This window comes from Sciurus vulgaris (genome assembly GCF_902686455.1).
Source record: "Sciurus vulgaris genome assembly, chromosome: 2".
Taxonomy (NCBI): Eukaryota; Metazoa; Chordata; class Mammalia; order Rodentia; family Sciuridae; genus Sciurus; species Sciurus vulgaris.
The window spans coordinates 148,145,676-148,171,394 of NC_136462.1; the positions used below are offsets into that span (position 1 = coordinate 148,145,676).

The window sequence follows — 25,719 nt, forward strand, 5'->3', positions numbered from 1 at the left end:
CTTCATTGCTTACTGTCCCTCATCTTTCTCCAGACTGCTTGGTTCCATTTCTGGGCAGTAAAGACAGACCTTAGGCAGTAAAAAGACTTTCTCAGTGTCACTCAGCAAATCGGTTAGTGTAGGTTCTAGGGTCCGAGGAAGGCTCACCTATGTACACACCTGTCCCCATCACTGTGAGCAGGTGCTTTGGGTTTGTCCTCGTTTCTTCCACCCAGTAGACACAGGGCACACACCCCGCCCCAGAGGCTGATGAGGAGAGAGGCAGCCAATCCTCAAGGGGTCCATGAGGCACTTGAGGGACAACCTGGCAGTCCACAGACCATGGCACTATTCCCTAATAGGGACTCCTGGGCACTGGGCCCTGTACAGTGGATAGGGCGGGAGGTGTTGGGTGAGAAGCTTGGCAGCTCCATCCAGATGCGAATTGTCCCTCCCACACTTCCCGGGCTGCGGGGGCCTCCATTAGAGCCCCTAAGGAGTCAGAATCCACACCTCCGCAAATGGGTCCGCTTTCCCAGGGCCCCCCTGCCCAGACCTTCCCTGGGCTCTGTGGGTTTTGACACCTCTCTGCAACCTGGCGGGGGTCCACCTCGCACCTTTGGTTCAGATAAAAGCTGAGGCCCGGAGGTGGCAGATCCAGCCTCCCAGAGCCCGCAGCCCCGACATGGCCCAGTCCCCTCCTTCGCAGAACTTCCTTGGCCTGGACCACTGGATCTTCTCCCAGGGTTGGGGCTGGGAGGGCCACTCCGACTCCACGTCCCCAGCCTCTTCCTCGGATTCCTCAAGCTCTTGCCCCTGCGACGGCGCCCGCGGCCTCCCTCAGACCGCGCTCTCAGTCCGCAGCACCCGAGCTGCAGAGGCCAACCCGACGGTGCCCCGACGTGCACGAACGGGTTCAGCGGGTGGACAGCGGCGGAGCGCCAGCGAGCGTGAGAAGCTGCGCATGCGCACCCTCGCCCGCGCCCTACACGAGCTGCGCCGCTTCCTGCCGCCGTCGGTCGCGCCGGCCGGCCAGAGCCTGACCAAGATCGAGACGCTGCGCCTGGCCATTCGCTACATCGGCCACCTGTCGGCCGTGCTGGGCCTCAGCGAGGACAGCCTGCAGTGCCGGCGCCGGTGGCGCGCGGAAGCGGTGTCTCCCCAGGGCTGCGCGCTCTACCCCGACGGCGGTCCGGCGCAGGTGCAGACCCGGGCTCCCGACCCGGGCCTGGGCACTGCTTCCTGTGCTGGGCAGTGCTGGGGGTCCCCGCTCTCCTATTCCGGGTCCGGAGCCGTAGCCCAGAGCCCAGGGAGCAGGGTTTCCAACAGGGATTCCTGGGTAACACCCCCTTATTGCCCCAAGATACAGTCGCCCCCGCACAACCCCCTAGGGAGAGTCCCTGACGCGGTTCTCTGGACGCCACCCCAAACCTGTCCCGGGAAGCAGACATCCCCAGAGCTTCAAAATCCCGCTGCACCCTGGACGCCACCAGCGGAGCTGGCGGCAGTGTACCAGGTATGCCATGGTGGCCCTTTCCCTTTCCCTCGTTTGGTCCTCAGATTTAATGTGGGAATGGAGTTGGTGGGTAGTTTCAGGTCTGCAGAGAATCTTGTATATTCAGATCCCAGGTTATCTAGTGGAGGGAAGGCTAGAAGGAACCTTAACTAACCTCCGTAGGGAAAAAGATGAGGCCCTGGGAAATGAGTGCCACAACCACTGTCACCCAGCAATCTTCACAGCGGTGAAGAAGAGAAGATAGCCTCGAACCTGCTCAGAGGCCAGGGTGGAAGGTGGGGGACTGCACTCTCAGGACAAATGTCAAGTGCTTCTTTATTAAGGGTTCAGAGGGGAAGGAAGCCCAGGGTAAAGGGTAGCACTTCCTGAATAGATGGGCTTGGAGGGAGACCTTTGTATTTTTTTTTTTTTTCACGGTTCTTTCCTTGATGGGGGCCAATGAATGAATCTTGGTTTATAGAAGATCATATTTGTAACCAAACTTTATTACATTTTTCCAGTTTACGCCACACTGTTCTGGCATTTTATATGCATTCATTCATTCTGCCCTTCAAATAATCCTACGAATCAGGTATTAGCATCCCCATTTTAAAGATGAGAAAACAGATAAAAAGAGGTTACCTGAGTTCCCATAGTGTATAGCAGAGCTGGGCTTTAGAGGTCGCCAATGAGTCTGCAGAACCAGTGCTCTTAACCATTTTGCTCCACTGCATCCGTGGCACCAGGACTGTACAGACATCATCAGCCATGCCCTGGGGAGCATCCAGGCTTTACTTGCCTAGGCAACAAGCTGTTCTCATCTCTCTTGCAGGGTATCTCTGTGTCTCCAGAATCCTGTCTGTCTCTGGGAAGTCCACCCCTTCTGCCCCACCCATCATGCCAGAGACTCCAGTCTCAGACACAGTGGGGGTGTTGGAGCCACAGTGCAGAGGTGCTGCCCAGCTCAGAGGACCCTGGACCCAGCCCAGCTTTCCAGCTCAGTGAAGTGAGCCTCACCCAGAGTTCAGGCCTGCAGCTCAGTAGCTGCCCTGAACTTTGGCAAGAAGATTTGGAGGAGGCCCACCTGGGCATCTTCTAATGGCCCTGCCTGGCCCCTTTACATCCAGGAATCAGGCTCATAATGTGGACGCCCTCCTCTTCTGCTTCTTTGGTGGATTTTTAAGCTTTCTAGCCAAATGATGCGCATTACGAAAACAGTGACTGAAACAGATAGTGGGTAGCCTCCCTGGCTGGAGTGGGGGCATGACAGTGCCCTCTACTGCGAGGCACCACCACTCGCAATGCCCTGTACTTTTCAGAGCACAGTCTGAGCTGCTCTGAGAAGGCAGCTGCTTGATTCCAAAGGAGGCCAGGATGGAACTGGTAGGGGGCCAGACTCATGCTCTCTGCTCTGCTTCTGGGTGACAGTTGTCCAGAATCCTATATGCTTAAGATGTTTTGTAAGTCTTAAAAAAAGAAAGAAAGAAACACTAATAAAATTTTGGTTTGATCTGTTTTTCTATCAAGGTAAGGTTTTTCTTGCCTCTGGGGGAGAAAAATGTTCCCATTCTTGGGGAAAAAGGCCTGCTGTCCTTCCGCTCCTTGAATCCAGTCCTGTCAAGGTAGATGAGGGCCCTCGCTTATCAGCTTGATGGTATTTATTGTGCCCCAGCTCCAGGGTTCCACCTGGCCTGCCATGCAAGGTGACACAAGTAGGCTGACTAGGGCCTGCTCACAGGCCTCAGACACATCCCCGGCTCATTGGCCTTCTTCTGGGTGCTGTCCTGCTGACCCATGGAGTAAGCACTTGCAGTTGTGGACAAACAGGACCCCCAAATGAGGATGCCTGGGATACAGAGACTTATGATTTAGGGCTCTTTTGCAATTATATAAAATTTTTTCCAAAGGATGCTGTAAGCGGTTCCTATGTGCTAGGCCCAGTGTGTTAGTGTCTAGGGCTGCCCTAGCAAAATACCACTGACTGGGAGGCTTAAGCAACAGAAATGCATTTTTTCAGTTCTGGAGATTAGAAGACCAAGACCAAAGTATAGGCAGGTTTGGTTACTTCTTGACTTGCAGATGGACTTCTCACTATGTTACCTGTGTCCTACATCTCTTTTTGTAAGGATATCAGTCATGTTGGATTAGGGCCTACCTGAAGGACCTCACAGACACACCATTTATTCTTTTTTTTTTTTTTTTTTTTTTCCCCAGTACTGGGGATTGAACCCCGAGGCTCATCCCCATCTCTCTTTATTTTTTGTTTTGGGACTGGATCTTGCTAAATTGCTGAGGCCAAGTCACTGGGATTACTGGTATGTACCAGTGCACTTGGCCTTGTTTAACCTTAATTACCTCTTTAAAGGATTTATCTCAAAATTCAGTCACATTCTGGAACACTAGGGGCTAGGGCTTGTGTTAACTTTCCATCACTATAAAGAGAAAAGGTTTACTTTGGTTTATTGTTCTGTTTCTAGTCCATTGCTTTGGATGTCTGGTGAGCAGAGCATAGCATGGCAGGAATATGCAGAGCAAGCTGCTTGCACAGGAGCCAAGAAGCAAAAAGAGGAAGGGGATGGTATCCCACGATTCCCAAAACCTAAGAACCTCCCACAAGACCCCACCTGCCAAAGGTTTTACCACCTCCCAGGAGTACCACCTGGGGACTAAGCTTTTAACATTCAACCTTTGGGGGACATGTAAGATCCAAACAGTAGCAAGGCTTAAACATGAATTTTAGGGGGACACTAGTCAGCTCATAATGCCTAATTATAAGTGTCAGAAATTATTCCCCAACTAATGAGGTAAATTACAGGGACATAAGTGATCAGAACTTAGATCCTAAATGCAAGGATGAGAGTTTATACAAGAGGCATTGGGATCAGAGAGAGATGACAGGCTGGTGGAAGGCAGTTGGCAGTACCTTTTCATTCTTGAGTTACCTGATCCATTAGTCTTGCTGCCTTGATTTGGGCTCTCTTACATAAGAAGAGGCATGAGAATCTTGAAGAAAGGAGGCCATGACCCATTAGTGAAGGTTTCCATGGACTTAGGCGCCAGCAGAGTGATAACTTCTTTCTGTATCTGCTGACTGAGGCAGGGAGCATTGAAGGAAAGGTGACCTTGAAACTGGGTGTTGAAGGATGTGTAGGAGTTTACCAAGTGAGCCAAGTCAGAACAGAGACTGCTGGTGTCTCCAGTTGATGGGTAAAGTAACAAATAGGGTTGGAGAAGAAGCCCAGGGTGTGCAGAGCCCTGTGGGAGCATTATGAGGCATTTGGCCTCTTTCCTGTGTGGCAGGAGGCACTGATGATTTGGAGTAGGGGTGAGTTGGCCAGGGGTACGCTTGGCCCCATTGGCTGTTTCACAGCAAAGAAGCCAGGCAGGGAGTCAGGAGCAGTGAGAGTTGCCACTTTGAGAGGCAGGACTGAACCTTTCCTTCCAGAGGGGGAGGAGGAGGGTAGGGAATTACCCCAACCCTCCTGGGCCCAGTTCCCCTCAATCCAGCAGCATCCTGGATGTCTCCCAGGCAACTCCAGCTGGTGATAGTTCCTGCTTGGGTGGCATGGGCACCCCCGTCCTCTGCCTTTGAATGCCTTAGAGGAACAAGGCTGCCAAATTCCAGAAGATGTTCATATCCGGCTGCAGCTGGTAGGACTGGTCCTCTCTTGGACTCCACTCAGGCCTGCACACAGCCTCAGAGCTGGGAAAACATGGTCAGGGAGGACCTCCCCTGCCTCTACAAGGACTCACCCCAGGTAGGTGAGAGCCACAGGAAGGAGGCAGGGCAGTTGTGTGGTTCTGCCTGTGGTGCAGAAATTGTGAGAATGTGGAGCCAAGATCCTGGGTCTCTGGGGGAAGGAGAGAGTATTGGACTAGAAGTCAGGGGTCTGATGTCCATACATAGCTGGGGGGTTATGGGAAATTCCTCCTCTCTCTGGTCCTCAGTTTCCTTTGCTGTAAAATTAAGAGGTACAGAATATCCATTGCTGGTCCTCAGAATTCCGTGGAGAGGATCTTGGGAACCTCATGTAATGAATCATGCTCCCAGACGGCTCAATATGCAGCTGGGTTTGAGAGCCACTGGTCATCTCTTAGGTCACGTGACTCTGCTCGGCTGTTTTATTGAGTACTTACTATATGCCAAGTGTAAGAACTCTGAGAGGTAGGTAAGGTCTCTTAGCTCTATTGCACAGTTTGAGAAACCAAGGCTCAGGGAGGTTTCAAAGCTTATTGACGGTTACACATCAAGCAAGAGCCTAATGGAATGTCCACTTATGTCCACAGGTCTTTTCTCTCTTTCTGCTATAAAGACAGTACCTCAGGACTAGAGGGACCTGGGCTAGAAACTAGATCCCTTCAAGTATTTGAGGAAGAAGGTACCTAAATGATCGCCTAAGCCAGTTCTTCCTTTGGAAGATGGGAAAACAGACTCAGAAAGGAAGTGACATGTCTGATGTCCCAGGGCATGTCAGCAGACGAAGGGCTGCCATGAGAGCCAGGTGCAAGGCCCTGTATGTAGCCAAGGATTGGGGTCAAGGAAATCAGGCAGCTTCCTCCCTTCCCTTCTCTCAGCCTGGACTGACCGGCAACACAAGCATATCAGTATGGCTATCACAGATCCTGCCATAGCTCTGAATGGAGGATTTGCAAGATCAGAACCAAGTGCTGGGTGCCTGTCCCAGTGCCACTGGGTTGTGATTTAAGTTCCCTGTGCCTCAGTTTCCTTATCAATAGAACACTCAGGGCTGGGTGTGTAGGCCCTGGGTTCCATCCCAGAACCACTAAAAATAAATAAAGAAAATAAGCCATCCTTTGTGGTGCACTCCTGTAATCCCAGTGGCTCAGGAGGCTGAGGCAGGAGGATCGTGAGTTCAAAGCCAGCCTCAGCAACTTAGCAAGGCCCTAAGCAACCCAGTGAGACCCTGTCTCTGAATAGAATATAAAAAAGGGCTGGGGATGTGACTCAGTGGTTGAGTACTCCTGGGTTCAATCCCTGGTACCGATGAATGAATGAATGAATAAATGAATGAATGAATAAATAAACAAATAAATAAATCTATCTTAGATAAAGGCAGTCTTCACTTCGTGACAGATAATATTCATGAATAGCTCAGCCAGAGCCAGGCACAGAGAATAATAGGATCAAGCTGACTCCTCTCTCTGCAGGCCAACTCTTCCCTGCAATGTCCCTGAGCACAGAGCCCACTAGGTGAGGCCAGCCCTCTCCCCAGTTGGTCCTTAGAAGGTCAAGTGCCAGCCATGACTGCTGGGTACTGGCGACAGGAAGGGCTGGCCCAGAGCGGAGAGGCCAGAGGATTTAATTTGGAGCAGCCCAGGGAGCCTCCTGGACAGTCCCCCATCACCCAGACTGGCCTCTGCCCCTTGGTCCGCCCTACCCTTTGATGTGCAAATGGCAGTAGAGAGTCAGGGAGCCTTCATGGTCTCAGCCCGCCTGCTTCTCACACCCAGGAGGAGAGGGTGGGAGGGCAGCTGCTGAGCCCTCTAGCCAAGGATGTTACACTCCCCCTCATGTGTCAGGCCCATTGCTCCTTAAATTCACAACAGGCACCTTTATTGCCTTCATTGTGTGGAGGAGGAAACCGAGGCTCAGGAGTTTAGATCCCTTGCTCCAAAAGAGTGTCTGGACCACCATCTGAGGCCAGACCTCCAAGATTCCAGCTGGGGAGCTTGTGGGTGTCAGTGGAGGTGACCCCCAAGGACCCCTGCAGATGTCTGTTACTTCCTTCTCCCCCCTACACTCCCCCACCGTCCTTGATGTTCATCAGGACCTGGTGGAGCTGAGGCAAGAGTGAGCTCCCTGCAACCCGGCTTCCTTTGCCAAGAAATGCCTCACAGGGCCAGTGTGTGCAGCAGAGCCTCAGACCTTCTCAGCATGGACCACCAGCTATGGGAGGTGATCTGTAGGTTGCAGCCCCCACTCCAGGTAAGGTACAGCCTCTCTGGATGGCTTGCCTGCCTCTACTCCCAACTTTTTCTGTGTACCACTCTCCAAAACAACCTGTTGATAAATTGATATCCTAGCCCCGCATGAAGCCTGGAGAGATAGAAGAACATGCCCTTGACCAGTGAGTGGTGGCTACAGGCTTGGGACCCTGGGTTTTCTGCCTTGGCTGCATGGATCCTTCTCCCCACTCTCCCAGGATCCCAGGCATTCCAGCAGTGCAGGAAAAGGGCAGTAGCCAGCTTCTTGCTCTCTTGCCTCATGTAGCATGAGTGCTTCTAGAAGAGCACATCTTCCACTCTGCCAGGACCTGCTCTGTGCCTGGCACCACAGCAGCCCCAGTTCTCACCCCCCTGTGGGAGCGACTGTGTCCAGAGTTGTCCACCCTCCACCTCTGGGGCATTCCCTAGCACCCAGCAGATTGGGAAGAAATGCACCCTGCAGGCAGACATCATTGCACAGGTGCAGGAAGGGCTGGCAGGCTGGCCATCTCTCCCCTCCTTCACTCTCTGGGGTCCAGCCCCACAGTGCATCCTGGGCACCCCAGCCTCCACCTCCCAGCTAACCCATTCCTGCCCCAGTTTCATCTAGAAATCCTTTATTTACATTTTTGCTTAGAAAAAAATAAACAGATCTGGTGCCCTGTTGATTCCTCAGATTTGGGGTATTGTGGGGAAGGTGAGAGAATGTTCAGGGCGGCTCCCTCAAAACCGTCCATTGTCCATCAAGGGCTTGTGCTCATCTGGCCCTAGAGCTGGGTTTCCCTGAGATCAGCCCCAGGGCCCTGGGTGACAGGCATCATGCCAGGCCTGGGGCAGGATTGGCACAAGGGGCAGGGGCTGGGAGGTGCTCGACAGCCTGGCCATTAGAAACTAGAGGCCCATGGGTCAGAGACTTCATTGAGGGGAGGACACTGGTGTCTCAGGCTCTGAGAACGGAGGCCCTGCCACAGACTGGTAGAACAGAGAGTCACAGTCACCTCCCAAGGGGGCCAGGTGGCTTAAGGACCAGAACAATCACTGGCTGTTTTCTGTGAACCACTTGAGCACTGCTTCCTTGTTTTCTGCCACCCACTTGATATTGGCTTTCGTCTTCTCCAGGGCTTGCTCCAGAGCCCGGGTGCCCGAGCCAAATCCTGTCTCCATGTTCTCCATCTTGAACTGCTCCAGCTGCCAGGAAAACAAAGAATCTCAGTTCCAAGTTGGATCTTTTCATGAGGGGCTGGGGAGTACTGGGTGTTGAACCCAGGATGCTCTACCGTTGAGCTACAACCCCCAGCCCTTTTATTTTTTATTTTGAGACAGGGTCTCAGTAAGTTGCTGAGGTTGTCCTCAAACTTGCAATCCTCCTGCCTCAGTCTCTTGAGTAGCTGTGATTACAGGGATGTGCTGCTGTACCTGGCTCCAAGTTAAGTCTTGTCTTGAGGACAAGAGAGGGTCTCCCTGTTCTCTGGCTTCTCACTACCACTTGGAGGCAGCCAGGGCTGCAGACCCCACCTTCTTCCCTGGATAGGGAGGGCCAGTCCTTCACCGCTCCTGAGGCATGAGGCAAAGTCCTTATCTACCCAGATGTTGTAAAATGCAGCCTCAGGCAAAGCTTGGCTCAGGAAGGGACCTGGCCTTCATTGTGCAATATTTCATTGAGTTGACTGATCCTCAGTGTTTTTGTTTGTTTGCAGTTGCAGTTGTAGAGGGACAGCATGCCTTCATTTTATTTGTTTATTTATATGTGGTGCTAAGGATCAAACCCAGCGAGACACACATTTTAGGCAAGCGCTCTATCACTGAGCTACAGCCCCAGCCCGACCCTCAGTGTTTAATGAAATATAATCTCAATCCAATCAAGAAGGGGAAAAGGGACAAATTAAAAACACCACATGGAAACAACAGCCAATTCAAATGTGGAAATTTCTTTTAAACCACAAATGCTCCAGATGGCTTCTTAGGTATGATACCTAGAACACAACCAATTGAATTCCCTGAAAATTAAAAAGTGGTGCTTCAAAGGCACTATAAAGAGAGGGAAAAGATGATCCACAGAATGGGAGAGAGTCTCTGCAAATCATGAGTCAGGTGAAGGAATTTAGTATTCAAGATATATAAAGAGCTCTTACAACTTAACAATCAAAAGATAAGAAGAGTTTGTGTGTGTGTGTGTGTGTGTGTGTGTGTGTGTGTGTGTGTGTGTGTGTGTGTGACCAAGAATTGAACCCAGGGGCTCTCTACCAAAGAGCTGCACCTCCATCCTTTTTATTGTATTTTGAGACAGGTTGTCACTGAGTTGCTGAGGCTGCCCTTGAACTTGTGATCCTCCTGCCTCAGCCTCCCGGAGTCAATGGGATCACAGGCCTGCACTAAATAACCCAATTTTAAAATGGGCAAAGGATTTGAATAGACATTGCTGCAAAGGTACACAAATGGTCAATAGTCACACAAAAAAATGCTCCACATTATGTTGTTAGTCACTAGGGAAATGCAACTCAAAGGCATAATGATACCAAGGACAGAGAGAAATTGTAACCCTCATTCATTGCTCATGGGAATGTTACAGTTGCTTTGAAAAACATTTTGGCAGTTTCTCAAAAAGTTAAGCACATGACTGGCAATCCCACAGCTAGGTGTATATTCAAGAGAAATGAAAACAACATGTGTTTGCACAAAAATTTGCCCATGAATGTTTACAGGAGTACTATTCATGATAGCAGAACTATTCCCAAAAGTGGAATCACCCAATGTCCAAGTAACAGAAGCCAGACACAAAAAGGTCATATAGTATATGATTCCATTTTATGAAATGTCCAAAAAAAACAAATCCATCATAGAGACATAAAGTAGATTAGTGGTTGCCAGGAGCTGGGGATGGGGTAGGAATGGGGAGCCAAAACGTTAATGAGAACAAGGTTTTCTCAGGGAGGGAATGAAAAAATTGTTCTGGAATTAGTTGCAATGGTTATATTAATCTTGCAAATATACTAAAAAAGTTCTTAAAGTGGTGAACATTATGGTACATGAATTATATCTCTATTTAAAAAAAAAAAAAGATAGCTGGGTACATAATCCTGGATACTCAGGAGGCTGAGGCAGGTGGATTACTTGAATCCACAAATTTCCAGCCAGCCTGGGTTACATTACAAGACCTTGTCTCAATCAGTCCGTAAATATATTTTTAAAATTTCAATATGCCCTTCTTTTTTTTTTTTTTTTTACAAAATTGCCAGTGTTTACCAAGTCTGGCCGCTCAGCCCAGGCTTCCTGTGACATACAGGTTGAGTGGCTGCTGCCACCTTAGGCGGGGGAGTACCTAGGCTGAGTCCAGGGCCAGGGGACAGCTTCTTACCTGGCGCAGCTCATACTCAGTGGAGAACCGCCGCGTCACCACCTGGATGAGGTTGGAGAAGGAGAAGGAACCACCACCGTAACTGCAGGGTAGAGAGAGCGGTGCAGTGAGCGGCGCCAAGGACGAGGACAACTGCCTGGCAGACAACCCTGATCCCTCATGGCTGCTCTGGGAGTCTTTGCACACGGCAGGAACGAACTGACATACTGCCAGGACATGGGGGAGTTGGGACTTGAACACAGGACTGTCTACAGTGTCCCTGACTCCCCTCTTTCTTGAGAATTCTCCTACCCATCACATTTTCTTTCCAAATGAGAAAATGGACAATCCACACCTCACCATCTCTCCAGCCTGCCTCCTACCCCAAGTCCCAAGTGGGTTCATGTCAGACCACTCCTGAGCAGTGCTGCCTCATCCTGGGGCATACCATGCACACAGAACACCCTGGGGCACCTTACCCTTGGCACTTGCTACCCTGACACCCTCCTCTTGCAGACTTACTCCTCAAAGAGCTTTTTCCAGTTGCTCCGGACAAAGTCCCAGACCAGAGTCTGCCCGATGACATTGCTGGTGATGCTCGAGATGGTGGAGACAGCATCCTGCTTGCGGATGTAGTCAGGGTTCAGGGTGTAGCTCAGATATCTGGGGAGTGAGATGCCAGGATACTCACCACTCCAAGAACTGCAGTCAGATGATGCAGAGAGAACCCCAACTGCAAAGCACCCTGCTCTCACACCTATCACCTCCTCCTGCGTCTCTCAACATCCCCTTGTGTCAAAGGCTGACAGATCCCTTGGTCCTACCTCTCTCTGTAGATGGGAAACTGAGTCGCCTAAGCAGGGTCATGGGTTGTTGGCTATGCCAAAGGTATGCCTGATGGGGGTACTGGTGACAGAACCCAGGGGTACTTTACCATGAGCCACATCCCCAGCCCTTTTTATTTTTTACTTTGAGACAGGGTCTCACTTAGATGCCCAGGTTGGTCTCAAACTTGGAATCCTCCTGCCTCAGCCTCCCCAAGTCACTGGGATTACAGGAGTGTACCACTGTGCCGGCTTGCAAATATTTTTTTGAAAATGAATAAATGAAGAAAGGAGTCTTGGAGTCCTGAGCCCTGACACTGGGTAGGGTGAATGTTCCTGCCTTTGACATTGAGGATGGCTCTTCTTGACTGGGGTCCAGATTATGACAGATGAGGCACACAGAGGGAGTGAGAAGCCCTCATGCAAGGGCTTGAAGGGGTGCCTGGTTGGATGTCCAGGACAGGACCAGCCATGCCAGAGCCCTTGACGGAGAGGGAGAGATAAGGACTAAAAGGCTGCAGTTTTAAAAGCACAGATACTGGCCCAGACCGGGGTTTGAATCTTGGCTCTATCATTCATTAGAACTTGTGGTCTCTGAGCAAGTTCCTTTGCTTCTCTGAGCCTCAATGTCCTCATCTATAAAATGCGGGAAATACTGCACAGGTTTGTGAGGCCAGTGTGAGGGCCCTGTAAGGAGAGTAGAGGCCCAGAATGTTCTCTGAGTGGAGAGCAGCCCCGCCCTTCCCTGCTCACCTGTTCAGGAGCCACACCTCGTTGGTGCAGGCCAGAGCTGCTCGCAGTTTGTCAGCCTCATTTACCAGGGTGGCATTTAGAAACTGCTGCCAGGCAAAATCCCACTCCTCCTCACCACCCTCAGAGATAGCGTTGCAATAGATGGTGGACCGCAGGTTGGGGTGGATCCTGTAGGGGGTTGGGGTGTCAGGTGTAGAGCAGCAGTGGGGAGGGTGGAATGAGAGGCAGCTAGGGCAGGGCTGTGGGCTCCCAATCCACTTGAGAGACAGCTAAGGGCTGGCCGAAGACATGCAGGGGAGACACTCACGGGTTATTGTTGGGGTTTGCCATCCACTCCTTGAAAAGCGTGGTGGCCAGCGTCTCACATTCCTGGATCCCATTGGAACAGGCAGTGGCGATGGCATTAACCTCGTTGTATCTGCCCCAGGGTGACATGCGATTAGCACACCTGGTCCAGACTGCAGACCTTCTGACATACTCTCCCTAATTTTTCTGCCTTGGCCCTGGGCTTCCTTGATTCTCAAAGCACCCTAGGGAACCAGATGGGTAGTACAGGCTCCAGTCCCAATTTCAACACCTGGAAGCTGATGACTTCAAGCTGGTGGGGTGACCTCAGAGGGTTTAGTTAGAGCCTTTGTATAATGAAGACAGCTGGGCCCACAGGCCACAAGGAGCCCTGCTCCTGGAGGGGGGTGTCTCTCCCTGCCTGGTGGCCTCGCCTGGGCCAGGTGTTCAGAGATCCAGAGGAGAACACTGGCAGGTGTGGCTTTTGACTTGCAGGTCAGCCCTGACTTCCAAACCCATGAGAGTCACACTCACTGTTCCATCAGGGTTGGTGGCCGATCTTTCCAGTTGTTGGTGATAGTTTTGAAGTAAGCGAAGAGGGGCTGCACTTGCTTCTTTAGGTAGTTCTGAGAAAAAGAACACAGGAAGAGTTCTGAAGAATGGCACTGACCAGTCAGGGCCCAAGAACCTCAGTCCAGGTGGGAAGGAAGTAGAGGAGAGGCTGGTGAAGAGAGAGGTCAAGGTTTTGCCCACAGCTGGACAGCCTCCAACAGGGGGACACACATCTAGGTTTCAGATGACTCTGATAATGTACTTTCTTCTCAAAGTCTTAGTCAGTTCTAACTCTCTTTTTCTAAGCAACAGTTTCTTCTTTTTTTCTTTTCTTTTTTTGGTACTCAGAATTGAACTCATGGGCACTCAACCACTGAGCCACATCCCCAGCCCTATTTTGTATTTTATTTAGAGACAGGGTCTCACTGAGTTGCTTAGTGCCTCGCTTTTGCAGAGGCTGGCTTTGAACTCACGATCCTTCTGCCTCAGCCTCCTGAGCCGCTGGGATTACAGGTGTGCACCACTGTGCTTGGTGTGTCTAAGCAATACAGGTCTGGGTCTTCCCCGCAGATCCATGCTTATTGTGGGAATTTAGAAAAGACAGGAAAGCATAAGCAGAAAATAAAACATACCCAGGAACCCGCCAAAACTATGATTTCCGAATGTGAGTTTATTTCTTCTTATTTCTACATTATTTTTCTTTTTTACTTAGTGCATCTATCATTCTGCATGCCCCTCTTTTTACCTAACCTTGTAATGTCAGTCCTACACCAAGTTATTAAAAATCCTTTGCAAACTGTGGTCCAACGTGGCAGATGGACAACTGTGTCAAGCTGAACCCACACCCAAAGGTAAAAGGAGTCAAACCTCAAACAAAGAGGACAGGAGAGGCAATGGTGGGCACGCCATCAGCAGGGTTTAGGAGGCTGAGAAGCACAGAGGGAGATGAACCAGGCGTGACGGAGTGAGCGGGAGTGGCTGCAGAAGGGAGACTTGCTGTGACAAAGCTCAGAACTGGAGGGACTGTTCTGAGGAGGCCTGGGGGTGCATGTTAGGGAGGATGCAGGGGCTGCCAACAGGGAAAGGGAACCAAAGTCTGCAGAAGGGGTCCTCCAACCTGAGGCCCCACTTCCCTTGCAGCAGGTGAAACCTCTCCTCTCCTCATGGGAGACACTGGACCAGAGGAGCTCTGGATGTGGGGCCACCAGACACGTGGGAGGGGTGGCAAAGAGGGTCAGAGGTGGAAGTTCCATACTAAATGGTGGTACCCGAGTTCCCGTCCCCACTCAGATCCCAGGGGGTGGGCAGTGCTATCCCCATTACACACAATAAAGCCCTTTCTCTGCACAAACTGGTCTTGAGAGAATAGATAGATGTTAACTTTACATACATTTATTTTTTTGGTGCTGGGGAATGAACCCTGGGTCTTACACACACTAAGCACACGCTCCATCACTAAGTTAAACCCCCAGTCCTAAAGTTTTGAGGATCCCCAATGCCATCAGGTCACCCTGCAATAAAAACCTGCCCAGATGACAAACTTACTTCTCCATGGCGTTTCCAATTTCTTTTTAATTTTTAAAAACATGGAATGCTTGCTGGGCACGGTGGCTCATGCCTGTAATCCCAGAGACTCAGGAGGCCGAGACAGGAGGATTGCAAATTCAAGGCCAGCCTCAGAAACCTAGCAAGACCCTCAGCAACCCCATCAGAGATCCCATCTCAAAACTAAAAAATCAGAAGGGCTGAGGATGTAGCTTAGTAGTAAAGCACCCCTGTATTTAATCTCCAGTACAAAAAAAAAAAACCTCGTGCAGGGGACACATGAACCTTCTTCATATTGTTCCAATTTTAATATTTGTGCTGCCAAAGCAAGCATGGCTTCCAATCAGTTTTTATTGCCTCACTCTGAAATTCAAAGGGAAGCTCAGCCTCCAACTTGAAAGGAGACCAAAAAAAAACAGAAAACTCAGAGGAAATAAGGGAAGAAAAAGAAAACTTCAAAAAGACTACAATAAATATCCTCCAAGAATGAACAGAAGGCATGGCATAGGATGCTGGAACCAGAAGGGGCACTCAGAAATTTTGGAACATAAGAAACAGAAATGCTCTCTAGGTAAGGGGGTGTGCAAAAGCTAAGAGACCCTCCCAAAGGGTTCAAGTCAACAAGCTGCAACCAAGAAGAGATAAGAAAGCTAGAGGGTCAATGCAGGAGAAGCAATTAGTGTTGACAGGGGATGCAGAAAGACAGAACTGGAAAACAAGGGAAGAAAGTTTAGAGAAGTGATGCAGGAACGTTCATTGAAGGGCCTGAAAGTCCACTTTGAAAAAAGTAGAAGAATGAGAAAAGACCCAAACCAAGGACTGTCAGGACAGAGAGGGGGAGCTCAGAAGCTTCCAGAAGGATGGAAAACTGGCCAACGGGAAATGGGAAAGGTTCTGGGTTATTCAGCAACAATGCAAGGAATCTGATGTCAATAGGGCAAGACTTTAAATGTGCTGAGGAGTAACTTCCAATCTAGAAACTTCTAAATCCTACTGAACTCTCAGCTGGAATAAAGATGTTTCAGACAAACTACCTCAGAAAACCCACTCTCGGGACACTTTCTCAAAACTCCTGGAAAATGTGCACCCCCAGGAGAGAGAAAAATCAGGAAAGAATTCATTGGGGTTCAGGAAGCAGAAGATGCAATGTGGGAGAGGCAGAGGCTTCCAAGCAAGGGGGCTGAGCATGCCAGGAAAAAACATAGACAAATGACCTGACATGTCTGTGATGGTGAAGGTGAAGGTGAAGGTGAAGAAGGAGGAGGAGGAGGAGGAGGAGGAGGAGGAGGAGGAGAAACATAGTGCTCTAGGTGGCTCAGCAGAGAATATTTAAATAATCTCAAAAAAGGAAATGCTGAATATTGATTTGACCAAGGATTATAAGGCAACAACTACATTAGGAAGATGAGAGAATCCCAGGGGAGGCAGGCAAGAGTTAAAACTTCATTTGCCACAATAGGATGTTAAAAGATCCTTTTAAAAATATTTACTTAAAAAAAAAAAAAAACTTCTTCAAGTATGATCTCATGACTGTGTAGCATTCCATCAAACGGATATTCTAGTTTAACTGCACCAAAGCCCAACTGAGCTATGAGTCCTTTTCATTTTTATTTTCTTATTTTTTGGTACTGGGGATTGAACTCAGGGGCACTCAACCACTGAGCCATATCTGCAGCCCTTTTTTGTATTTATTATTTAGAGACAGGGTCTTACTGAGTTGTTTGGTGCCTTACTAAATTGCTGAGGCTGGATTTGAACTTAAGATCCTCCTGCCTCAGACTCCCAAGCCACTGGGATAACAGAAGTGGACCAATGTGTCCAGCTGTTCATTTATTTTTTTAAAAGCAATGCTTCAGTGACATTCTGAACAAGCTCCAGTTTCTTTTTCATGTCTTAGGTGGTGTGTTGACCCCCAAAACTAGGCCCCTGTTCTCAGAATTAAAACATATCAAAGCCTGCTAAAACCAGCATACCCTGCCGGCTGGGCAAGCAGGGGTTTGCTCACCTTACAAAGGGCTCAACTGGGACTGAGAAAGGTCTGCCTTGGCCACTCGGGTTCTCTGTCTCCTAGCACAATGGCTGATTCTGTACCTTCCAAAAGCAAACTTTGCGAGAAGTCTGCATCCTTCCTGTGCCCCACCCACTCTCTTCACCACTCTGAGCCTGTTCCTTCACCTCATGGCCAAGCCTGCTCTCAGGAAAGGACTTGACCAGGCAATACTTCTAGTAACTTCCTAATGGTGCCATTTGGGCACTGGGGTGAACTGGTTCTTGAACTCTGTCATGCAACTCTGTACCTTCATGGGACCGTAGACCTCAGAGCGGTCAAACATGAGTTTGAAGTAGTTCAGGCTGCTCAGGGCGGCCTCCCAGGGCATGTATTCCGTCTCGTGGATCAGGAAGAGAGTGTTGTCCAGTGCTAGAGTGACAGGGATCCTTCTGGCACTGGGGACAAAGAGAAGAGCCCAAGTAAGCACCCCTACCCAGCCCAGCACACCCTGGCAACCAAAGCCCAAGTTCTCAAAGATGCACCTCAACCCTGGGCCCCTGCCCCCTCCCGGAGGCCTGAGGTCCCAGGGTCCCAGCTAAGCCAGCTCAAGCATTTGACATGAGGGAGGGAGTGACATGGGTGCTGGGTGGTGGTATAAACCAGACCCTGACACTAACCCAGTGCCATTCACATTCCCTTGCTTATTATCCCCATTTTACAGATGAAGAAACTGAGGCACACAGAAATAAGCTGACTTGCCCAAGGCCACACAGCTCATAACAGACAGAACAAGATTCAAAAGGACAAAAAGCACCCCCAGGTGCATGCCTTTAATCCCATCATCTGGGGAGGCTGAGGCAGGAGTATCACAATTTCGAGACCAGTTTCAGCAGTTTAGTGAAGTCCTAACCAACTTAGTGAGATCCTGTCTCAAAATTAAAAATAAAAAGGTCTTGGGGTGTAGCTCAGTGGTAAAGCACCCAAGGGTTCAATCCCCAGTACCAAAAAAACAAAAGAACCAAAAGACAAAAAGCCAGCTCTTTCCATTCTGTCCACTTCTAGGCCCTACTGGTTCACACTGATGCACACATGTCCAGGTCTATAGGTGGCTCATGTCAAAGAATTAGCAGCATGCCGCAAAAAGAGTATGTGCTCAATAAGTACTTGTTTATCTAAAGTATTATTATCTTGCTGTATCCCTCGTGTCCTGTCCATCCCAGTTCTTTTTTAGCACCTATCATAGTGGCCTGCACATAGTCAGTGCTCAGGGAAAGCTGGATGTCATGGAGACAGACGTGAGCAATAGCATGGCACAGGCCTGAGTCTGGCCATCCTGGGCCACCATGTGACCTGGAGCCAGGTGTCCCAGCCAAGCGACTCTGAGTGTCAGATCCCTCATCTGTGAAATGGGCATGTGGGGACAGAGGGAGGGATGTGCAGGGAGCCTGCTGCACAGTGCCTGGCATGCAGCCAGGGCAGTGGAGGAGGTAGGGCTCCCATCCTGTAGTCAGTCACGGGCTTCAGCTCGGCTGAGCCACAGAGGACACTTACCTGGCCAAGTTGAAGGCGTCGTGGATTACCTGGGCCCGATTGATGACAGGGATGGCCTAGAGGGAAAACAGTGTGCACTGTCAGGCTGCCAACTGGGGGCAGGCCTGGCAGTCTGCTGGTCTATTCTGGGGCAGGGGGTGGCAGGTACCCACCGCACGATTTGTCTGCAGTTGATTCTGAATCTTCCTCCAATTGTTTTCGTCATAGTTCACCAGGTAATAGCCGGTCACGTTGAGGTTCAGCAGGACCCACTCATCACCTGCTGTTTTGAACCGCTGGTCCTGGGCTGTGGGAAGGAAGCAGAGCTGGCAGGGTCTGACCCCTGGGCCTGGCTAACTCCTCTTCCTCCTCTACAACACCTCGCTTCTTCCAGGAAGCCTTCCCTGACCCCGCCCCCAGGAAACTGAATCTCCCTGCCCCAGTCTTCCTGACCATATGCTCTGCACATGCTCCTGAGCACAGCTCCAGGGTGTCTTTAACTGCGTCTGCCTTCCCTTTACCTGTAATTGGTTAGGTCCGAAAATGACAGGCCTTGACCTTCACTTCCTCAGTGCCTGGTCAAGTAGGGCTGCTCATGCCACATACCAGGTGTTGCTTATGCATTTTTAATTTGTTTTTTTTTAGTTGTGGGTGGACACAATACCTTTCTTTCTTTATTTATATGTGGTGCTGAGGATCGAACCTGCTGAGCTATGACCCCAGCCCCTGTTTATCCATTTTATGTGAATTCTCTCTCTCTCTCTCTCTTTGTTTTTGCAGTACTGGGCAAAGTATTCTATTGTTGAGCTACATCTCCAGCCCAGAATTCTCATTTAATCTTCACATGACCTAAAAGAATAGGTACTGTTCTTAGCTCCACTTTATAGACAAGGCAATGGAGACCAGCGAGGGATGGTAACTTGCCCTAGGTCACACAGTTGGACAGAAGCAAAGTAGACACTGGAGCCAAAGAAGTTGGCTCCATTTGTTGAAATAATGGTGAAAATTACTATAGTCCCACTTCAATCCATAGAATGTGAGCCAGGAGAAAGGAGTGTGGGAAGGGGCTCCGCCCACTGGGGCAGGGCTGGATTACCTTTTGGGACACTCTGCAGCCAGTATGTGTTCTGCTCCATGTCATGTTTGAGAGAAGAGATGGGCACAATCCACAGGTAGCTGCAACAAGAGAATCAGAGGCCAGAGTTGAGAGGCAGCAGCTCTTGACCACTGCTAGCAAACAGTAGCCCATCCCAGGCTTCTAGTTTCCACCAAACTCTGGCACAACCTCCAGGCCCTGGAGAGAGAGCCTGTCTACAGCCACCAGGGCTGGGAGCGCAGTGGGTCAGGTCCTACTATGGGCAGGAGGCCCCACAGCAACCTCCCTCTACCCCAGCCCACCTCACTCCTCACTGGGCCTGCCCTGGGCCTCAATGCTCACTTGAACTGTGAGGGACGGGTGACATTGGACTCAGGGTCAAGGAGGAAGTGCTCCTGGGAGATTTCCCCTGTGCTGGTATCCACGGTGATGACTGGAAAGCCCATCTGCAGGATCCAGCGGTCCATGATGGTGCTCACAAGTTCAGGGAGAATGATTTCTGTCTGACTGTCCACTGCCTAGGGGCAGAGGGCAAGAGTGTAGCCATTAGTGGACTGCCATTCTCTGGTCCCCACCCACCCAGGGTAGCCCCTGCAGATTTTAGCCTCTACCCCATGGTGCCACCTGTGTGGGAGGCAGAAGCTAGAGTCCCCTTTGGTTCTGCCTCTCTACGGCAGCCCAGTGCTGGGCGAGCTGGAGAACCTCCCTACCTCTGGCTCCTTTCACCTCAACCCAGCACACCTGCATTCCCCCCACCCCGTGAGCCCACCCTAGGGCATGTGTCCGAGTCAGGGAAGGGTACCCAGGAGGCCCATGGTTTCTTCTGAACAACATGGAAAGGCTGAGAAGGAAGAAGAGACAGAAATGGAGGAAAACCAGCACCCAGGCGGGGGTGGAGGACAGGGCCATGGAGGACATACATGCAGGCAGGAGGGAGGGGCCGCTGGGGTACCATCTGCCTGGGTCTCTTTAAAAACTCTTTTTCTGTGTTTGTGTACTGCTCTTACAATCACAACAAAAAGCAGTAATATCTGTTAATAATCAAAAGCACCCAAGAGCAAGGCAGGAGAGCTTTTCAGAACGAGGAAAGCTGAGAGGGAAGAAGATGCCCAGAGTCTGCAGAAAGGGACCCAGGGAGAAGGGGAGTCAGAGGGAGCAGGTGGGACAGGGCCAGGCATACAGATGTGCTTCGGAGGTGGAGGGAGGACCCTGCAACTAACGGTGGCACCACCTTGTGAGCTGGGAGCCTGGGATGAGGGAGGTGGACTAGGCTGGGGCCAATTCCTGTTAGGTCGTAGACTTGCCAGGAGAGAGCCAAGCTGTGACTCTGTGACAAAACCCTGGGTCTCCCCACCCTGGTGAGATTGACCATGGGGACTAGGACAGCAGCAGCCATGAGGGGAGCAGCTGGAGGAAGGCTGGGGTTGGGGCAGTGGAGGGGATGCTGGTGTGGGGAGAGGCCTCCTCCTGGGGCTGAGGAGACTGATGGTGCAGTGAAGGCTGCAGATAAGGAATGGGGGTGGCGGTAAGGAAGAGGAAATGATGGGACAATGGAGAAGGGGGACTACAGCCTCAGGAGAGGCAGGGCGGGAAGCAGTGACCTCTGGGAAGGCAAGAAGGTGTGGTGGCCAGAATCTACCACACAGACAGGGCTGCTCAGGTCTGGAATGGTAGGAATTTGTGCCCAGGATGCTTGTATGTGAAAAGATGTACCTGAGAGGGGCGGGTAGGGCACAAGGCAGCCAGGAGCGCTGAGGCGGTTAAATGGTTGGCTCCAAAGTTCCAGGAGGAGGAGGGTTCCAACTCGGGAACCCCAAGGGCCAAGTCCTCACCACTAAGGATGGCTCTCACCATGGAGCTCCACAGCTAGAGCCGGAAGCTGGCTGCAGGGTGGGGGTTGTGACCTGTGACATCACATACCTCCTTCAAGAAGCCAGCAATCCACCCATTTCACAGATGAGCAACCTGCCTGGGCTGGTAAGAGGGGAGCTGGGCACATTCTCTCACACATGTGCTGCTCCTGGGGACTTTGAGGGCAAAAAGAAAGGTTTGGGAGGGCTGGCGGTTACCCACCATCTGAAGGTGCTGCCACAGGTCCTGGTAGACAGTGTTCTGGTACTCGAAGGTGTGGAGGTAGGACTGTAGAGACAGGTCACCATTGAGGGCTGAGCCGGTGCCCTCAGGCCCCACCTCTGGTTGGTTGGGGCACTGGACAAGGGGCAGGGGCTGATGGAAACCCACCCCGGGCTGGCCAACGGGCGCTGTACTCACCGCCAGGCCCTTCTTGAATAGGTTCTCTGTCAAGAAGCTGGAGAGCATCCTGAGGACCGAGGCACCCTGGGGTAGGGGTGACAGGGGGAATCAGAAGTTTGAGTCAGCTACCAGGACCCTGTGCCCCCAGGGTGTGTGACAGGTGACCCAAGGGCCCCAGGTGTGGTAAGGCCCAGTCCAGGGTGAATCCCTGTCTCCCTCCCTGTGCCCCATCATGTCTCAGGATCCAAAGGGAGTCTGGGACAGCACCTTGCTGTAGGAGATGGCATCAAACAGCTCACTGATCTGGGACGGTGTGTTGATCTCCTCGGCAGGGGTAGACAGCGGGTGGGATGAGGCCAGGGCATCCACAGCCATCACACGGTACACGTCACTCAGCACTATGAGGTCTTTCTGCAAGTGGCCAATGGCCATCAGGAGACTGGCCTGGGAGGGGGTGACCCAGCATTCCTCCACCTCCTGCCCCAGATCCCAGGGTGGCAGGCTCACCAGATTCCAGGTGGGCTCTGCATAGTCAGCACCCAGGTACTCCACATAGGAGGCGAAGCCCTCGTTCAGCCACAGGTCATTCCACCACTCCACAGTCACCAGGTTCCCAAACCACTGAGGGGGAGTGAAGGGGGTTCTCCTGTGAGTCACTGCCCTTGCCGTCACTAGCAGCACTTCACCAAGTACCAGGCAGCTGCCAAGCACAGGCTGGGCACAGGCTGGGCACTCTCCCAAGAGCACAGTGAGCCTTTCCTGCTACTCTGCCAGGTGACGCCCTCGATCCCTCTCAGCTACTCAGGGCAGAGCCCCCTGATTCTTTCTCTGCCCTCCCTGTGCTGGGGCTACCTGGTGGGCCAGTTCATGAGCAATCACGGTGACCACCCGCTCCTTGTTGCCGCTGGAGGAGAACAGAGGGTCGTACAGCAGGGAGTTCTCCCGGTAGGTCACCAGCCCCCAGTTCTCCATGGCCCCGGCGTTGAAGTCGGGCAGGCCTATCTGGTCTGCGGAGGAGAGGCGGTTGGTGGGATGGCTTCCAGGTGTGGAGCTGTGCACGCTGCCTCCCGCCTCAAGTCCCCTGACTCACCGGATTTTTCAAGTGGGTAGGGTGTGTCATAATGCTCAGCAAAGAAGTTTAGGATGGGGCCTGTCACATTCAGGGCATATTCACCGTGGCCTTCGTCGATGGCATCGGGTCGAGCCCAGATCCGGATCTGCAGAGTGGGAAGATGGGAGCAGGGAGGCTAAGTGCCCTCTTGGATCTTGGTGCAGGGGACAGAGTTCCTGGACCCAGCAGCCAGGGGGGTCTCTGGAGGCCAGGCCTAGATTAAACTGAGTGGCCTGGTCAGCAGAGGGATGATTAGGGGGCTCTAAGGGGCCCTAGGTCCCAGGGAGGTGCCTTTGGGGGGTCATGACAGCTGTAGCCATCATCTGTCTGGCACCTGTGGCTGGAAACTTCCTTTATGAGGAGGAATCATTGTTTCCATTTTTTAGATGCAGAGACCAAGGTTCAAAGAACTTAAGACACTTGCTGGGGATTGCTCAGAGCTGGGACTCAAACAGTGGCCTAATAGTTCAGAAGCTGGCAGAGGGGTGAGGATATGGGAATATCCCTCCAGCAGGGTCAGTATGGGCCCAGGACACACGGGCACAGCTTCCTACCAAGACATTATTGGGCGACCGTGTCTCCACACTCTTGAACTCACTGACGATGTAGGCCAACAGGTATGTGGACATCCTGGGTGTCGGGTGGAACTCAGTAACAACCCACTCGGGCTCTCCATTCAATGGGACACTGGGACCTGTGCATGGGTCATGTGAGTGTGGGACAGTGCACCCTCTGCCCTGCACCCCAGCCCAGGGTGCCTGCTCCCGGGACAAATCTGCTCACCTTTGGGAAGCATGTTAGACAGAGCCACAAGGTGCCGGGGGTGGATGAGTGTGATGCTAAACGTGGCCTTCATGGCTGGTTCATCAAAGCATGGGAAGGATTTCCGGGCATCTGCTGCCTGCATCTGCGTCGTGGCCACCACTCTGCCCAAACCAGGGTGTTAGAGGGTATGCTGGGGGCTGTGTTGGGGCTTTTAAAGTGTTCTAGGACATGCCAAGGAAGGGGTGCATGACAGCTGTTCTAGCCTCGCTCCTGCCCTTTCACCGTCCCCCAGATCCCCAGGGGCCCCAGAAGGCCAGCTGACTGAGTGATCAAGGTTCCTGGACTCAGTCAGTTCCAGCAGGTTCCACCCCTGTATTAGCTGAGGGGACTACAAGCAAATTTCTCTCCTCCAAGTGTCAGTTTTCCTATCTGTCCACAGGACCCCTCTGTCCCTTTTCTCTGCCTCCTTGAATGGGGTAGGCAAGCCTTCCCACTCTGTCACATGGTGTCAGATGGATACACAGCTGGAGATGAATATTGGGCCAGCCCGGGGCTCAGAGGTTCAAAGGCCTTGAATGCGAAACCTTTGGTGGTCCTCGGGATCCAGCTCTGCCTCAGCATCTAGGTCCCGCCCCCAGGGGCAGCCCCAACCCAGGGAACTTACTTTTTGACATTCCCATCCATGTATTCGCTGCGGTAGAAGCCTGCCAGATCATCGGCCAGCTCCCCCTGAAACACGGTGTCCATCTCGTACTGGCTGCCCTCCAGCAGGTAGTCCCTGAGGTGTACCACCAGGTACTCGGTAGGTTCCACCAGCTCGGTCCTGTCAATGGCAGGGGTCTCGGAGCCATTCACACCCCGCAGGACCACCATGTGCCCCTGTGTCCTGGTGTAGTTGAGCTTTTTGCTATGGATGATGATGACGTTGGTGGCCTCCTTACAGGTGAAGCGGACGGTGCTCGTGCCCTCGAAGATGTACAGGCCCTTGTCATTGGGGGTGAAGTAGGGCCTCAGCTTTACCTGGTAGGAATCAGGCATCAGAGACTTGGGCAGGCGGAACCGGTTCCACGGTATGCTTTGGTTCACAGTGGTGGCCAGGATGGCAGTGGAGAGCGCGGGGACTTCGGTGGCTACAGTGAAGGTCTCAACATTCCTGTTCTTCTCCTGTGCATACACCACAGACAGAGCGATGATGGTACACAGAGCCGCTATGCCCAGAAGGATGCCCAGGACGCCGAGGGACTTGGAGATGTAGAAGCCCTTGGCCATGGTGAGTGTGGGAGGGCCACGCTCAGGGCGGCTCAGAGCGGGCAGAGAATGGAGCAGCCTTGGTCCAGACTTATATCCTGGAGAGGGAGGAGCCCCACAGCTGTTGGGCTGGGCAAAGATTAACCAAGGCTCAGACACGTGAAGGTCACTGGCCTGGGCAGGGGCACACTCTGCCCAGGGTTCCAGAGAGGAGATCCAGGAACTGTGTGGAGCTCAGCTCAGGGGTGCCTGTCGGAAGCAAAGAGTGTCTGGTTACAGGCTGCAAGCAGCTGGGAGCCAGGCTGAAGGACTGAAGGGCAGGCGGTAGGCTGTGGGCCCAGCAGGAAGAGGGAGCCGCCAGGTGGCACTGATCTGCCTGTGAAGAGAGATGGTGGGCACAGCATCAGGATTGACGTTAGAGTCAGGGAAGGACTTCCCTGGAGCAAGACTGGGGACATGCAGAGAAGAATGGAGGTGATTCCCAGCTCCCTGTGAAAAACACTCACAAACCACCCTTTAGGTTTGATTCCTGGAAAGATGCCAGGGGCTCCTTAGTGACAAGGTGCCAGCCTCCCTTGCCTTTTTCCATAGCAGGGGGTTCTTCCAGATTCCCCTCCCTTTTCTTTACTGCCAAAATTTCCCCCTCAATTAGCTCCCTGAACAAAGTGCAGTGTTATTTTGCCTTTTTTTTTTTTTTTTTTTTTTAAAGTAAGGAAGTTGGAAAAAGTTCTTCCCGGCTGTGACTTTGACCTTTCTGAACTGCTCCCCTCATAAATAACAGTATCTACGTTTCAGGTTTGATCAGCAGATTTAAGGAGAAAACATCAAGCACCCCGTAGTAGAACCTAGCAGTCACTCCTTTCTTCTCACACCGAGCTCAGTGCTGTCTCTTTTTCTATCCTTGGTGAAAATGAAGAGATTACTTACACTTAACAAAATATGCCCATCCAGGAGAACCATGTTCACTAATCGTCCTTCTCATCCACCAGTCCAGTCTCTTAACACAGCCTGAT

At 51.7% G+C, this 25,719-nt stretch overlaps 2 protein-coding genes across 4 annotated transcripts in view; one reads left to right on the plus strand and one right to left on the minus strand.

Annotated features, from left to right (window-relative positions):
• On the plus strand, positions 1–8,286 carry MESP2 (mesoderm posterior bHLH transcription factor 2). 3 transcript variants are annotated; one of them, XM_079125534.1, is made up of 3 exons: positions 1–1,180; positions 1,343–1,495; positions 2,307–8,286. In XM_079125534.1, the coding sequence occupies exons 1-3, from the start codon at positions 665–667 to the stop codon at positions 2,571–2,573; spliced, it is 936 nt and encodes a 311-aa protein (XP_078981660.1). In that variant the 5' UTR covers positions 1–664; the 3' UTR covers positions 2,574–8,286. The 3 variants fall into 3 exon arrangements, with proteins under 3 accessions (XP_078981660.1, XP_078981661.1, XP_078981659.1); XM_079125535.1 differs by having other exon boundaries at positions 1,371–1,495; XM_079125533.1 differs by having other exon boundaries at positions 2–1,495.
• The window catches only part of ANPEP (alanyl aminopeptidase, membrane), a 23,781-nt gene continuing 6,082 nt past the window's right edge, over positions 8,021–25,719 (minus strand). Inside the window, exons 2-21 of the mRNA XM_079125395.1 lie at positions 24,123–25,078; positions 23,477–23,619; positions 23,248–23,387; positions 22,673–22,799; positions 22,435–22,589; positions 22,090–22,203; positions 21,850–21,993; positions 21,601–21,666; positions 21,399–21,468; positions 19,672–19,843; positions 19,330–19,409; positions 18,407–18,540; positions 18,255–18,310; positions 17,011–17,158; positions 13,151–13,242; positions 12,639–12,749; positions 12,332–12,499; positions 11,277–11,417; positions 10,776–10,857; positions 8,021–8,608 (exon numbers count right to left, since the gene is read on the minus strand). Coding sequence (XP_078981521.1) covers positions 8,456–8,608; positions 10,776–10,857; positions 11,277–11,417; positions 12,332–12,499; positions 12,639–12,749; positions 13,151–13,242; positions 17,011–17,158; positions 18,255–18,310; positions 18,407–18,540; positions 19,330–19,409; positions 19,672–19,843; positions 21,399–21,468; positions 21,601–21,666; positions 21,850–21,993; positions 22,090–22,203; positions 22,435–22,589; positions 22,673–22,799; positions 23,248–23,387; positions 23,477–23,619; positions 24,123–24,727 — 2,901 coding nt within the window. The 5' untranslated portion in view covers positions 24,728–25,078 and the 3' untranslated portion in view covers positions 8,021–8,455. The remainder of the gene's footprint in view (positions 8,609–10,775; positions 10,858–11,276; positions 11,418–12,331; positions 12,500–12,638; positions 12,750–13,150; positions 13,243–17,010; positions 17,159–18,254; positions 18,311–18,406; positions 18,541–19,329; positions 19,410–19,671; positions 19,844–21,398; positions 21,469–21,600; positions 21,667–21,849; positions 21,994–22,089; positions 22,204–22,434; positions 22,590–22,672; positions 22,800–23,247; positions 23,388–23,476; positions 23,620–24,122; positions 25,079–25,719) is intronic.

Bases quoted from the DNA above. Each gene is read 5' to 3' on its own strand.
- MESP2 (XM_079125533.1), top strand. From the start codon at position 665: ATGGCCCAGTCCCCTCCTTCGCAGAACTTCCTTGGCCTGGACCACTGG. The intron at 1,496-2,306 runs GTATGCCATGGT...TCTCTCTTGCAG, and splicing joins AGCTGGCGGCAGTGTACCAG to GGTATCTCTGTGTCTCCAGA.